Source organism: Phyllopteryx taeniolatus, chromosome 22, assembly GCF_024500385.1.
Source record: "Phyllopteryx taeniolatus isolate TA_2022b chromosome 22, UOR_Ptae_1.2, whole genome shotgun sequence".
Classification (NCBI taxonomy): Eukaryota; Metazoa; Chordata; class Actinopteri; order Syngnathiformes; family Syngnathidae; genus Phyllopteryx; species Phyllopteryx taeniolatus.
Genome location: NC_084523.1, coordinates 3,290,829 through 3,306,315, shown reverse-complemented (window position 1 = coordinate 3,306,315; position 15,487 = coordinate 3,290,829). Strand labels below are relative to the sequence as shown.

At 41.5% G+C, this 15,487-nt stretch overlaps 1 protein-coding gene across 13 annotated transcripts in view; it reads left to right on the top strand.

Moving 5' to 3' along the window:
* The window catches only part of sox5 (SRY-box transcription factor 5), an 80,630-nt gene extending 69,673 nt beyond the window's left edge, over nucleotides 1–10,957 (top strand). For 5 of the 13 annotated variants that reach the window (XM_061761563.1, XM_061761559.1, XM_061761564.1 and 2 more), the window contains 5 exons: nucleotides 242–417; nucleotides 3,435–3,552; nucleotides 4,457–4,630; nucleotides 7,236–7,452; nucleotides 8,213–10,957. In XM_061761563.1, coding sequence (XP_061617547.1) covers nucleotides 242–417; nucleotides 3,435–3,552; nucleotides 4,457–4,630; nucleotides 7,236–7,452; nucleotides 8,213–8,531 — 1,004 coding nt within the window. In that variant the 3' untranslated portion in view covers nucleotides 8,532–10,957. The remainder of the gene's footprint in view (nucleotides 1–241; nucleotides 418–3,434; nucleotides 3,553–4,456; nucleotides 4,631–7,235; nucleotides 7,453–8,212) is intronic. The other 8 variants (XM_061761569.1, XM_061761565.1, XM_061761558.1 and 5 more) reach the window with 3 other exon arrangements.
* Nucleotides 10,958–15,487: the final 4,530 nt, after the last annotated feature.

Sequence of the window (15,487 nt, the reverse complement as noted above, 5' to 3'; positions counted from 1 at the left end):
TATGGATGGAGCTATGGTAGTTTAGGGCGCATTCTGACTCACATTTAGTTCCCTTCCTCCTCAAGTGTATGCTAATGTCTTTACCTCATGGCTAAAGGGAAGATTTATTCTGGCTGAAAAACTCCTTCCTCCTCCCCCTAAACTCGAACACACTGCGCCAAATGTGAATTGAGTCCAAACCCGAAGAAAATACTGCTAAAATGTAGTAATATTTGTCCTCGCCGCCTTGTGCACGTCTCAGCAGATTTGCTGTCGTCGCTGTCCTCGGGTGCCTACCTGAACGACCACGAGGCCGTGACCAAGGCGTTTGCCGAGGCTCGACAGATGAAAGAGCAGCTAAAACGGGAGCAGCAGGTTCTCGACGCCAAGGTGGCGGCCGTCAGCGGCCTCGGCCTCAACAACGGACGCTCCGACAAGGTAAAGAAATGACACCCACATGTCATATTGATCGAAATGTGAGCAAATTAAAGTCCAGGACAGTATACTGCAGCACACCCACTGCTGTCGGCCACAGCTCACGCCCAGACACTCACATGCAGACTCGCCAATGTCACATGCCACCCCACCGGGGTGAGAGGCACATACAGTATTTTTTACAAATTTTATGCTGGCTATTTTTGTATTTGTTTGTTTAATACCGTAATTTATCATGTATAATGCACATTTTTTACTCCCCAAAAAATTGTCAAAAGTCAATAGTGCGCATTATACATGGGTATAGGGGAAAATGACCCACTTTCACATTATATAAATGTATGCCGCCATCCAGAGGTTATGAAAAATTTGTACACTTTCATTCTCGTATGCCACCGCGAGGTTATGAAAAAAGTGTAGCCTACACTTTCATTCCAAGATGACAGGGGTACATATGACTGTATATATGTACAATTGTGCTCATAGGTTTACATACCCAGGCAGAATTTGTGAACTATTGTTTTGGTTTTTTTCCCCAAATACGACTGATGACTAAACAACAACCATTCATTTCTTTATGGTTATGTTTTGTTTAATTAAAATGCTTTTCTGAAATGCTTTACAGTTTAATTTGAATCCAATTAAAATAAAATTAAATGTGTTTCGCCTGGTCCTTCATGTTTTTTTAAAGAATTGTCCACATCTTACAAATTGTGTCTGGGTAATCAAACATATGAGCACAACTGTGTGTTTTCCCATTTACTAAATAAAAGTAGGGCTTTGAATTTCAAAATAAGAGCAAGTAAATAAAAAGAAAGTATGTGTTCAAATAAAGTGCTTAACTTCAGAATAATTCATAAATTAACAAAATACAGATAATACTTTTGATCATATGGGTAGACGCGAAATTATGGATTGTAAAAATGCATTGGACATAGGTTGAAGGGTTTTCCAGAATTTTGAGGTCAACTTTGGGGGTGCGCATTATACACGAGAAATTACGGTACGTGTGTAAAAAAAACAATAACAGTGACCCTCAACTGTGAGTGTGTTTTAAAGTAATGGAAGGGCATGACAATTAGAATGTTGGAGCTAAATCGGTCCGGATAAGGTACAATTCTGAGTGTGTGCGTGTGTGTGTGTGTGTGTGTGTGTGTGTATAAGGTGCACTGCAGGGCTGTGCGTGTGTGTGTCAGCGGAGAGCATCCGTGGGACGTTAATGTGAAGTGACGGCGCCGGCTCCTCGGCAGCGTGGCTAAATTGTGGTTATTTGTTAAACACATTGGGTAGTCGCATGGCTGGTATGCAGGGAAAACGAAAACATACACACACACGCACACACACACACACACACACGTGTGTGTGTGTGTGTGCGAGTGTGTGTATGTGTGTATGTGACTGTCAGATTTAATTGGCTTAGTTTAGCCCTTTTAAAATTGGCAGAAAACTGTCAATTTATTGCCAATCTCCACCGATTTTGTTTTAGTTCGTAATGTTTTAACACATTAGAATGTAATACAAAGCTTTAAACTATCATTTAAAAAAAATAAATCAGCAAAAACCTGCGTAAAAAAAATGGTTGATTTTTGCCAATTTTCCCCTCTGTTGTAAAGTTCAACAAATACTAAAGGACTACAAAATTGTAAAACGGTCATATATATTCTGCCTGTAATTCACATCTTTATTGTTGTAAGTGTTAAGGGACCAAAAATGTATTTTATTTTTTTTCAATTAATTGGGCGATTATTCAGTCATCTGAATTTTACTCTGCCAAATATCGGAATTGACGTAAGCGTCAAGAAGTCCATGTCGATCGGGCCCTCATAATATCCCACGGCACAGTGGCTGAGAATCACTGTGTTTAAAAACGTTTGACATAAATGACAGCAAAGGCAGATATCGTTATGTTTTGGTGCTGTAGGAATTCAAAGTTTTGGAGGTTGTCCGCGATGGTTTCTCAGTTCGTGCATTAACTTCTGCTCTGTCTGCCCCCCCTTTTGGCTCTGTGCCCCACGAGTGTCAAGCTTCGCCGCCTCAGCGCCCCGGCCCGGCCACAACAGAGTTGTCTCTGACACTCCGGGAGGGATTAGTTTTGTCGCTACTTTGTGTCTCAGCGCCCATGTCAGCCGCTCAATCCACTTTTCTCGTGTACGGCGCTGGGGCTTAATGTCAGACTAGGCTGCCTTCCACTCTGTCTCCCTCTTCATCCCCTCCTGTACAAAAGCTGCATGTGTGTGTGGCATCATATATCATATTTAATCGTAATATCTGAGCGTGTGGAAGCCATTGTCTTTTTTTCCCCCTGGAATGAGGTCTGATCACTTGTCTGACATCCGGATAATTCTTACAAATCTCGCTGCAGATGACTCGAGAGAGATAAATGGCTCTCCCTTCTATTTAACTCAAACTGTGGGTAAAATTATCACCAACAATTAAACTGCTTTGAGCTAAAAACTGAGAAAATGCACGTGATTAGCACTCTGCCCGCTCTCCATCCATCCAGCCAGCTTGTTCAGGTCACGTCTAAATGGAGACTTTTTGGAAGGTTGTCTTAGAAGACAACACTGGGTTGCTTCCCACTCGTAATTGTATCATTAAACTGTAAAAAAAATAAAAAATAAAAAATAATGCTGCCAGTGTGTGCGTGCGCCGTCACGTTCCAGCGCACATTAAGCATGTAAATGTGCAGTAAATCAGGCTTTTATTGGCTGTAATAAATACCCAGGGGGCCATGCAGCGTGGCCTCGCTCTCCCTCTAATGCGTCGGGCCCACGGGGGCCTCGGCGAGAGCCGCCGTGCTCGTCTCGCGCAGGTGGCTGCAAATCCAAAATAGCCGTAAACATACAAATCGTAATGTCGGTTCATATTCAAAACGTCTATGCGAATGCTTTGTAGACAATTAGCTTGATTGCAGGGCCACTCTCTCACTCACTTTCTCTCATGATGTGCATCTTTATTAAAGTTCTGTCATCAAACAAATGCATTTGGCAAGTGTTTCATTCATGCTCACTGACTCCCAGGCCCTGTTTGCGCAGGACAAGGCGGCCTTGGAAAGTCTGAGTCAACAGCTGAAGCAGCAGGCCGAGGACAAGTTCAGCCACGCCATGCTGGACTTCACCATGAGCGGCGACTCCGACGGTAAACACGCAAACACGGCGAGAGCGTGACTTGCATGTTGGCGGACAGAAGAAGTGCGAGCAGACATTTCATAATGGGACAAAATAAGTCATAAAGACTCATTTATTTATGCATAGTAATTACTTAAGTGTTGACTCCATCTACGCTGGAGATTTTTGCATCTTTGTTTTATTGTGTTTTTGTTTTTTCATATAACATTCTGGTTAATTATTTTTACTCTGTCCAGGCTGAATATTTAAAATCTCTTGTTATATTTTGTATAACCTCCCAGTTAATTATTTCTACTCCATCTAGGTTGAAGGTTTTTCAATTTTATTTAAAATGTGTATATTTATTGCTATATTTAAAATTATTTAATAAATTGTAATTATTACGTTCTTTGTTTTTGTTTTGTAACATCCTGTTTGATTATTTTACTTCATCCAGGCTAACTTTTTTTTTTTAACATCACAGTAGTAATTAGTTTTACATCCAAGCGGCAGTTAAAAAACGTCTTTGCATTGAATTAAATATAATTTTATTTGTATTAAAAAACAGCGTATATTATGCACTTTTGTAGACAAATTGTATACCATATTTATTTTAAGTCATTTTATTAGTCTACACATTTCTACACATCACATACACATATCTACACCACCTGTAGATTTTGATATGGTTCTCAATTTAAGCCTTTTTATTTTTTTGTTTGTTTGTCTGTTCTGCAATGTTTGCAATATTGTATTCTTTATTATCTTGGCTTCTTCTGCTATTGCTAAAATGTTAGTTAGCCGTAGTAGCACCACCTGTTGCTTTGGCATGCACATGACAACCTGCCACTATGTTTTAATATCAAAACATAAGGTCCAAATCTACTGCCTGCCTTGTCCTGACAACCTCTCCACCATTCTTTTTAAATTCTCAGGCTCTCCGAGCGTGTCCGACTCCCGGATATTCCGCGAGGCCCGGGGTCGCGGCAGCAGTGAGCCGCACATCAAACGGCCCATGAACGCCTTCATGGTGTGGGCCAAGGACGAGCGGAGGAAGATCCTGCAGGCTTTCCCTGACATGCACAACTCGAACATCAGCAAGATCCTCGGTAAGCGCAAACACACCAGTGGTGGTCCGTGCATTTGGTACCTTCACCTTCACGGGGTCTCAATACCACCACTATCATCTCACAATTATAGAAACTATCAAATCAATATAATACGAAAATGCAACATCATAAAAAATGTAAATAAAATAAATCATACTCAACAGAGATGCTTATTTATTAAATCTATGATGTTCAGATCTCTACAGATGTGTTTTGCTACTCAAAGTTGGCTGTAACAAGTTTTGCTCTGACCAACCAGAGCATGAAAAAATTGCTGGCATCATCGAGGGCCAGTGCCCTGGCCCTGTGAGGACAGATTTGAAATCTGATCTGTTCAAGAAACAGTCCAATTGCTAATACAGTGAAATAGTGGGGGATAGGAACAGAGCCCTGCTGTGAATTACAAAAATCCGTAATTGACACCCATCCAAAAAAAAGGTTTATAATTGCCAATACATGCCACAAGATGGTGGCAAAGCACTTTGGACTAACTAAATGAAGCTCCTCCCCTCAGTTTGACATACTGAAGTTGCTTGGCACTAAGATTATAGATACCAACGCAGGAATATTTTATACTACACAAGGCTTTGCCCTGAGCGCAAAACAGCAATTAGGTGAGTTAACAGCAAATAATGGAGGACACGTTACCCAAAAAATAAAAATAGACAAATTTGCAAATGCAGAACCTCAAATATACAGGGGGTTACCGAATAGTTTAAGGACCATCAGATCACATTGACATGACAGCACATACAAGCTGAAATCAAAATCTAAATCCCCATGGACGACTGGAGCAATGCAACCAAGAGAAACGCTACAAAATGACAACGGACTGTTGAATATGATTTAATGGAACAAATATTAGAATTTAGGTTATGTACAGGTCAGTGCTCTGATCGTGTTTAGGCCAGCGGAAGGCCTTGCTCGTCCTGCCCTCACACCACTGACACACAAAAAAAAGTGTCTGGATTCTTCCTGCCTCTGCATCCACCAAAGACACACTTGCACTGATTTCCTTCCAAACGGCGGTGTCCTGTAAACGGCTGGGGAGCCCGCGCCTCAGACAAATGATGATATAATTCATTATGCATTAAACAAGCAACACGCCGCCGCCTGACATTTCCCCCGGACCGCCGGGATCGGCCCTGACATTTTCAAGAGCTGCTAAGCGTTTTATAACGCAGGGAAATCTGGTTTTAATAAGCCTCCTCCTCTCTCGCGGTCTCTAGTCGTTGCGTATCTCTCTCGGCCTCAATTGCTAACAGATCGCCGAACAGACGAGAAAAGCCAAGTGCTGACAGCTTTTAGCCATTAAACATACAGTAGTCGAGTGCAAATTCAGACCAGATACAGTATGAGGCTGCGCTAGGGGGAAACAGGCCCAAGATTACACCCACCCACACACACTTGGTTCTGATCCACCAGCAGAAGCGCCGCTGACGGGAACAACCCTCATTAGCGTGGATGAGTACCTGCCGTCCCCTCATTAACCCCACTTTCCCCGAGTGGATCCAGCTTCCACTGGTGACTGACACCCACAGCGCAATCGGAGCCTGTTCGTCACATCTTTATCGTCTCGTGAGCCCTCCCTCATTTAGTTCTGTTAATTATGATTCATCATTAGCGGGTAATGATTGGTGCCTTGTCGTGGTTCGTTAATTGGTCTTAAGTTATTCTGTATCAAGTGTAGTTGTTGCAGTTGGGGGGAGCCACTCCAATGAGCTGTTCCCATCTTGGGGTAATGCGAGATAATGACCCCCAGGAGTCCAGTCTGCTCCCTAATTTTGTTTTGGTCGCCATAGTTGCAGAAAAATACAAAAGTGATGTTTCCCCTTTGTCGAAGTACTTCTACTGTTGTATTTCATTTTGATGTTCTTTTTGAAAAGTGTAATTTTTTTATTTTCTCTTTAGGCTACTGGATGCGTTCAATGGAAAATTTGTATTCAGCCAAAAATGTCGAAATAATACATTTCAGAACACCGCTACGTTTCTGTAGTGCAAGTTACAATCTGATACCGTTCCATGCCTAGTAGGGATAAAGTCGTTTTTTAAGCACTGCTGACTGTCTCTTTAAACGTTGTGAACTCTTTCTCTTCTGTCTCAATATTTGGCATTTTGCCTTTCCCCAGGAAACTCTCCAGATGTTTTTTACTTCATATCCTCAATTAAACATTTTGCTAGCTTGTGCACATAGATTTTACAGGCGGAGGGACCTGATTCTCAAAATAAAATTTCTGTCAGACTCCGAGGATGAATAAAATACTTTTTGTTCAGTCTTTCTCTGCAGCAAATGGGTACCAAATGGCCCATGACCGCAGCCTGCAACCTATCCTCCAATATTCGCTGGGAAAATTGACTCTCACTGTTTTAGTGCTTAGGTCAAAGCCCTGTCTCATAACAGTATTGCTTTGGCCCCATTTTGTGGCATCTTAGTGCCAAGGAACTATGTTGAACTGAGTTGAGGAGCTTCCTGTAGTGCTTTGCCGCCACAGTGTTCCATCCGTACTCACAAATTAGCAGGGGAAACACAAAAGTACAGTAGCTGCTTTTATTTCCTCAGTTCACTTCACTATCGCAGATTTAACACAAAGCTCCTCTTTCGAAGGCTCGCGCTGGAAAGCCATGACCAACCTGGAGAAGCAGCCGTACTACGAGGAGCAAGCGCGCCTCAGCAAGCAGCACCTGGAAAAGTACCCGGACTACAAGTACAAGCCACGGCCCAAGCGCACGTGCCTGGTGGACGGCAAGAAGCTGCGCATCGGAGAGTACAAGGCCATCATGCGCTCCCGGCGACAGGAAATGAGGCAGTACTTCAGTGTGGGGTCAGTCGAGAAACTCACTTTGTTTGAATATCGCTGATGATTAGTACTGATATGACAATGTGAATTTCAACAGGCTCTCTGTCAGTTTATTCTAAAATGCTTGAAGTACTTTGTATTTTGCTTTGTGTTTCAGTTTTCCATATCCAAGCCTCGAAAAAGCACACATATATCTTTACATTCTACAGCGCTAGATAAAAATAAATAAAAATATGTAACAGAAAATTGTGCGTCGCGGCGGCAGTAGCAGATCAACGGCATTTCAATTGGCAAAACTGATTTAGTTGCGAGCTTGCTCATGGAACAAATGAACCTTAAATAACCTTAAAGTTGGGGATTTTTTGGTTTGTTTGCATTATCTTGACTAAACCAACCAGATTGAATGCAAGGACAGATGAATATAAAGAACCCATTGCCTGAAAGGGTTTATTTCATTTTTTGTTAGTTCTTGAATGATCTCAGATGAGTATTATTTAACTTTTTAACTATTTAACGTGAATGTTTTCATCAATAAAAGAATTGATTCTTCAATAAGGTATTTAGAACTTGATAAAGTTGAATTGTCATGCTTTTTAACTGCATTATTTTGCAAGGATGTTTGCTTACGACAAAACCAAATGTTGATATTTAGGCTTGAACATGATACCTACACTTGAGTCCCAGTTAAATCCCATGGAAAATCCCCAAATTGGAATGTTTTTGATATTCCCTTCCTTAACTTCCCATGGAAATTCACCAGAATTCTTCCCTGTGTGTGTTCCAGGCAGCAGAGTCAGCTGCCCCTGTCGTCGGCGGGCGTGGTCTACCCAGGCGCCCTCTCCATGGCGGGCATGCCGTCGCCCCAGATGCCCTCGGAGCACTCGAGCATGTCGAGCAGCCCCGAGCCCAACGCCAACCACCACCACCACCACCACCACCACCACACCTCGTCCCACTTGGGCGGCCTGAAGGGCGACGAGCCGCGCATCAAGGAGGAGGAGCTGCGGCTGGACGACAGCAACGGCGACGTCTACGACGACTTCGACTACGAAGATGAGGAAGCCGACTACGCCAGCGACAACGAAAATCACATCGCTCAATAGGAGGACCCAGGAAGTCAATCACCCTTTTACCACCCTTATTCCTCCCACGCTGACTCTTCGCATAGCCGAAACCCCCTCCCATTGGAGTTAGCCAGCATCCGACCAATCAGTCGAAGCGTAGGACTGTCACCCACACTGACTGTTACACAATCTGGGAGGAAGACAAAGCCAGCCGGCCCCGAGGAGCATCCAAGTATCTCGTCGCGAGCGACGTCACTCCGGTGGAGAAAAGAAAAAAAAAGCGACCTTTTAAACAGTTTGTACACAAAGAAAAGTCGCAAAACAGCGGACCTGTCATGGGCCAAAACAGATGACACTTTAAAGATGGCGGACCTTTTTTTCTTAAGAGACACTTTTTAAAAGAGAGGAAAAAAAAAAACAAAAGGCTTTTTTTTCTCCCTGTTCTTGGTTCTATAATATTCTCACTCAGGTACACGGTGCCAATAAGTGGCTTGTGAATGTGATTTGGTTTTTTTTTTTGTTTTGTTTGTTTTCTGTGCTCAGTTTGAATAATAATAATAATAGGAAAAAGAGACATTTCTTTTCCCCCCAGTTTGTTGTGAAGCAACTGAAAGACACCACATTAATTTTTAACAACAACGAGAGAGATCTTATCCTGGGGATTTGCAGTTTTTAAAACTTCCACCCCCACACGCAAGCACGGACATGGAGGGATTGATTTTTCCTTTATTTATAATTTTTGCGGGGCGGGCTTGATGACAAAAAGCACTGTGTTTTGCGAGACAATCCACCTGTTCTGATCTCGCTCTATCCCTCCATGAGCTGAACAGCAGTGCGACACAGCTTGAACCATGCAACCGTGCGTGCGTGCGTGTGTGTGTGTGTGTCCAGGTTTTTCTGAGCTAAACAAAAAAACAAAAACAAAAAAAGACAAAACTATAACTGCTGTTTATTGACTGTCGCACACACACACACACACATGCATTAACAACTGTTATGCTTTCCCCCCTGCTGACCTCAGCAGGCCGCCAGTCAGTGTTTCTGTTTTGTATTTGAATACTGTATTTTTATTATTTCTCTAAACTGCCTCTATTCTAATATTATTAACAATAATTATAAGGATGGTCAGCTATGTTTAGTAAGTTATGTACAGTATAATTTATTTTTCTTCTCTATATCGGGTTTCTATGACATTATTTTAGCTTGTAGGTATTAGATTTCAACGACACCCCTTTTTTTTTTTTTTTTGGTTCCCTTTAGAGTTTTTTCGGATGTTTGGTATTAATCCGCCGCAGGGTGGGGTTTCGACGGCGGCTTGTCGGACAAGCTGAAGGCTTAAACCGTTGGAAAACCCCATTTCGAAAAAGCACTCAGACTCTCTAGTCAGAGAATAGAAGAACATGATATTTTTATTGTTATAAATATTAAGTTTATTTGTAATGCTTATTCTAAATGTATAATGTGAAGATTCCTTTTCTTTTTTTTTTTAAACGCCCCAATGTTTACGAGCTCGGCAGGACACGCAGTGGAACATCATTGGCTGGCATCCACACACACACACACACACACACACACACACACGCATACACACACACTTAAGAGATTATTCATGACAACCAAACAAGTCCTATGCTGTCTTTTTCGTCCATTTTTTTGTTTGTTTTTTTTACGTTTAGATAAAATCCTGTACATATATTTTGTTTTTGTGATAGTGGTTTGTTTTAATCATAGGAAAGCAGTGTTTACCCCACCGATGGTGTTCCGCTGTGTGCATACGGCATCTTAAACTCCATCAGGAGCCTAATATTTTTTTTTTTTTTTGGGTATCTTTTTTTTGAGCTCCACGGAGCCATGACTTCTTCTCATGACTTGACTTTGCTGTACAGCCAGCCCTGTTATCACGCCACGATGCTGGAGGGAGGAGAGTGGGGGGGGGGGGGGGGCATTAGGACGTCAATCATCCCTGCTGGCAAGGTCGCGCCCCCCCTCCACCATATCGAGACAATGAAGAAAGCGATCGTATAATTTAAGACAATCAAAGTCATGAGTGGAGCTCAAAACAAAGTCAGATTACAAAATCAAAAAAAAAAAAAACACAAAATATCTGACCATCTCAACTTGAAAAATCAAGAAAGATAATTGTGTAAATATAACATAGAGTTATAGATTTATATTTTGTTCATAACACAGTGTAATATAAGTTGTATATTTGTTTCTTTTCTCTCCTCTCTTCCTCTGTCTCTTTTATTGATGTTTATCCATGCCACAGGAGTCTACATTAGTAGTACTCTCACACACACACAAAAAAATGAAAACTATTGCAGAAACAATGAAAAATTGAGGGGGAAAAAAAAAAAATAGGAAAAAAAGCTGTGGGCTACCATCACCATCTGTTCTAAGTTCACGTTTTTTCAGTATTACTGCCAGACGAGGCTCTAATAAAGACAGCAATGTGTTCGGTAAAACTTGTGTTGGTCTTCATCACTTCTTCTCTACTTTACAATTGCAACAATTGGGCTCTAATATTGGTGGACCGTGGCAACAATTCAATTCAGTCGCCCTCGTAACAGCATAGGTCCGCCATCTTTGGCCTTCCAGTCAGGGGGCCTGCTGGGAAGGCGCGCATGCCCCATCCGGACCAGTTAGCAACCCTAATTAAACCCAAGGCAGAGGAAAGCCAGTGAATCATACACTTATGTACGCTCTCAGCAAGGTAGCGGTCTATAGGTGAAAAATGTAAAGGCAAATCTTTAATTGATGCTCGCACTTTCCGCGGGTTCAAAAAACACACAACCCCACTCATCGCGCTCGTGAAAATCATGTCCTCCTCGTCTGCGTCCATATGCTCAATCAACTCCTACCGCCCCCTCAAAAAAAAAAAAAAATCACTGCATAAAGCACAGTTGAAAGCACGCGGAGGGAAATGATTTTTTTCTCATTAGCATAGCCTCACACACACAAATGCCCTTTTGAGGCAATAAAGAGGTGTACAGATCGGCAGTAAGTAAAGGACTTAGTTGTTCTCTGGGCGTGATGAATTTTTCAGAGACAGCCTGGAGGTAAAAACTTGAGAAAAAGGTTTATGTGTGAATAGTTGAGGAGCAAGAGAGGGGATGGAGATTCTTTTTTCGCTCTTTTATTATCAGATGTACACAAAGTACTCACAGATTAAATCTCGCTCACGCACACACACAGCCCAAGGTGCACTGTAGGAGTTAACTCAGTTTAAAGCGCAATTATCCACTTGGATATTTCCATCACAATAGCTGAAACAAAGCAGCAAAACTATTACAGTGGGCACATATTTGCATTTTCATTGATCACAACTTTTTCTCCTGCTTGGAAATATTGGATAAAAAAATAAACAATCCAAGGATGCTTTTGGGTAGTTTGTTCGACAAAACTGTGGGTGTTGGGGGGTGGAGTGAAAACTATGTCACATTAATGATTTAAAGTCGGTAATAGGATGTGCTGTGACGCTGAGCCGCCAGCTAAAATGAGTTTAAGGCTGCGGCGTTAATGTATTCATGAGGAGGAGGGATTACGGCGAGAGACGAGAGAAGAGCGAGTCGAGTGCGGCAGAGCAGTCTGGTCCAAAAGGCCTCGTCGATGGCGTACGCGAGCGCAATTGCAGGGTTACTGTATATGTTGGGGTGTGGAAGAATACCAAGCCACGATACGTACTTCCAAAAACACACACAGAAAATCTGGAAAGTATTTGGATCATTTTCATGCAATTTGAGGAAAGAACCAATAAAAGGAACTCTGAAGACACAGAGATGCATTTGTATTCATTTTCATGGAGAAGGCATATGAACCAATAGGAGAGAAATCCTATATAACCAAAAACGTATTTTGCATATTCAGAAAACATGCTTCAAATCATAAATCTTAAATTTAGGACACATGACGGTAAAGAACTTTTGGCATTAAACATTTGAAAAATAATGACTTTAGAATTATTTTTTTTTTATCTTAAACAATAATTACCATTTGAATTAGAACAACTGCCAATAATTTAAATACAGTTCCATTTAAATACCGTTACTTAAAGTCTGACTCAAACAAAATAGTGCGAAATCCAAAGCGATATTTCGCATAGAAAATAATGTAAATCAAATGAATCTGTTCCACACACAAAAAAAGACGAACAAAAAAATACACATTTTACATTTCTGTCATATTTGGAAATTAGGGTCTCAAGATATCCAGTAGAGGTGCTGCACAAAACATATTATGACTTTGTAAGTCATATTATGGTAGCTGGTTTTTTTGGGGGGTTAAGCGTTATTTATCATTTGACAATAAAAAAAAAATAAAAAAAAAAAAAAAAAAAAAAAAAAAGAATAGCACACCACAATAGTAAACAGCTGGGATAGGCTCCAAGGGGGGAAAAAAAAACACATTATAAGCATGTTAAGTGCTTTCTTTCATCCATCTTTTCTTGCTTAATCACCCGTCCTACAACGTGACACACACCGTGTCATTAAAACTGGTGATGCATTCAGAAACATCTCGTAAAAAAAATGATTCCAGCAAAGTAGCTAAACTGCAAAAACATCCGTCAGGGATCATCTGGAGAAGGCCATTAATATTAGGTGAATGATGCATTAAGAGTCCATAAAATGGTCCCATATCAGAAAACACAAGCACTCAAACCATAAAACTGAAGTAACGAGACACTGCAGTGTGGAATAAAATAGAAATATGTCTGAATGTGATATATTTTGTTTAACCCTTACATACTGTTTGGGTCAGATTTGACCCATTTTGACATATGGTAGCAAGAAAAATACCCTAGATGGCATCCATTCATCCTGAAATATGACGACTTTCCGAAAGTGACCCAAAATATGCAAATATTAAACTATATATACATTGAAAATGAACTGTATGGGATGGGACTGCAAGGAATTAGAGATTATTATTCAGCCAGTTACTTTGCATGTCACGGTATCACATGATACGAGGCTCAACTCGAGGACTCTCAAATGAGAGACAAAATGGTGGAACGTGAGCAAGCAGATACAGTATTAAGCGTCAGGAAGCGGTGTCGGCGTTTTGAGCGACATCCTAATGTGACGAGAGTGGCGGCGTGTGAGGGACAGGCGTGGCGCGCGACGCAGCATCGATGCCCGCGGGGGGCTGCTCCTGGATCAGAAGCCAAGAAGCTGGCTCAGTATCCCACCCCCCGAACCCCCCCGTGTCTCTGCGACGTCACTCTCGCTGCCGTTGCCTGGCCTCCTTTTGCCCCGGTCTCCCTGTCCATCAAATACCATTTTATGGGAATTTTAGTGATACGTGAGGAGTCATTCAAGAAAAAAAAAAAATCAGCCGCCGAAGCCAGTCTCACTTATCAACATGAAAGTTGGAAGGGAAGTCTACCATTAGTAGAACCACATTGCTTGAAAAATGGCAAGTGGCCATTTTACGCTCATTTTACAGGAGCCCTTCAAAGTCGAACTTGACAGAGATTTTGTCCAATTGCTACCAAATTTGTACCACCTGTACTGGACAGATGGGCGACGCAGAATTGAGGAAGCGTTCAATTTTCCTCACTGCGTGTGGGCGAGGAGCGTCGTGGTGAACTTTGACAAATCCATAAAAAAAAATAAAAAATAAAAAAAAACAGAAACTAAGACCTCTTTTTCACCGTGTGTGATGAAAGTCTTTCTCTGAAAGAGCATTATCGCATTCACGCGCCTTTTTTATGGGATGTGATGAGAGAGTGCAGGTGTACTTCACAAGTAACTGAAACGGCATTAGGACAGAAACGGTGATATGAGATGATAAGAGCAAGTGATCTGATGGCTCGTCAGCTGTTGGCGTGTAGGTGGACCCATGGGCAGAAGTTTTCACAGCAAACTTGAAAACATGTTGCTCGCTATGTGCAGCCCGTGGGCGCTTTAATGTCATATTCGATGAAATGTATATCATTTTTGTTAGTGACACAGACACACAAGGAAAAAAACTGTTATTCTCCCTCCCCATCAACACCCTAATGCACACATGCAAATATTATGCTAATGGTATGTTAATTGGCCGCATAGCTGCAAAGCAGCCCTGCTGTTCAAATGACTGGTGAGAAAATAGGTGGGGTCAGTCGCAAGCTGTAAAAGCAGCTCGAAACACAAATAAACAAAACCCTCGGGGATTAGCGGAACAAGGGCCAGTGATAAACGGATGAGCGGAGAGACAGGGAATACAAGGGGCTGCCGGCGAGGCGGGGGGACAAGGGAATCGGCTCAGGGATATGGAAACATGAAGAGGCAGAGGGACAAGGAATAAGTGCGGGGAGATGGGTGAGGATGTTCTAAGAGGGATTAAAAGGGGACATGGGATGACATGAGAAACGGGCCAGAAATAAAACAAATAGGAGAAGAGCATGCAAAGGGGTTAGAACAGGAAATAAATAAAAGGATCGAGAAATAACAAATGCAAATGGCGGCAGGATTAGGAAGGGAAAACACAGTAAAGAGAAAACACAAATCATAAATTGGTGGAGAGGCATAAAAAGGAAATTACCATAGATTGGTGATGCCCATGGTTCATGTATTATTTGCACAAATGTAGTAAAAAAAAAATATATATATATATATATTAGAATTATACACAATTTTACATGATTTATTATGAACTCAATTATTGATACAGTAATAGCACACTTTCAGGAAATAACCATAAATGTTTCGTAAGGAAACCAACAGATGCCTAACTTTTCTACTAATTACGGCGCATAGTGTTGTTTTGTTTGATTACTATTAAATTCCAAAACAATAATCTTCATAGATTTCTTTAGTTCTTTCACTTCTCTGCCATCACGCTTCCTGGTTTAGTGCAAAAAATGTTGACAATTTAGTTGGGAATCATACAAACTGAAACTTTTTTTTCCTCCATGAAATAGATACTTTCAGCAAATCACAATGTTTCTACTTCTCACAGTGCGTTTCTTGTTTTGTATGAAATCTTATTACATTTTACATAGAGAACAGTCT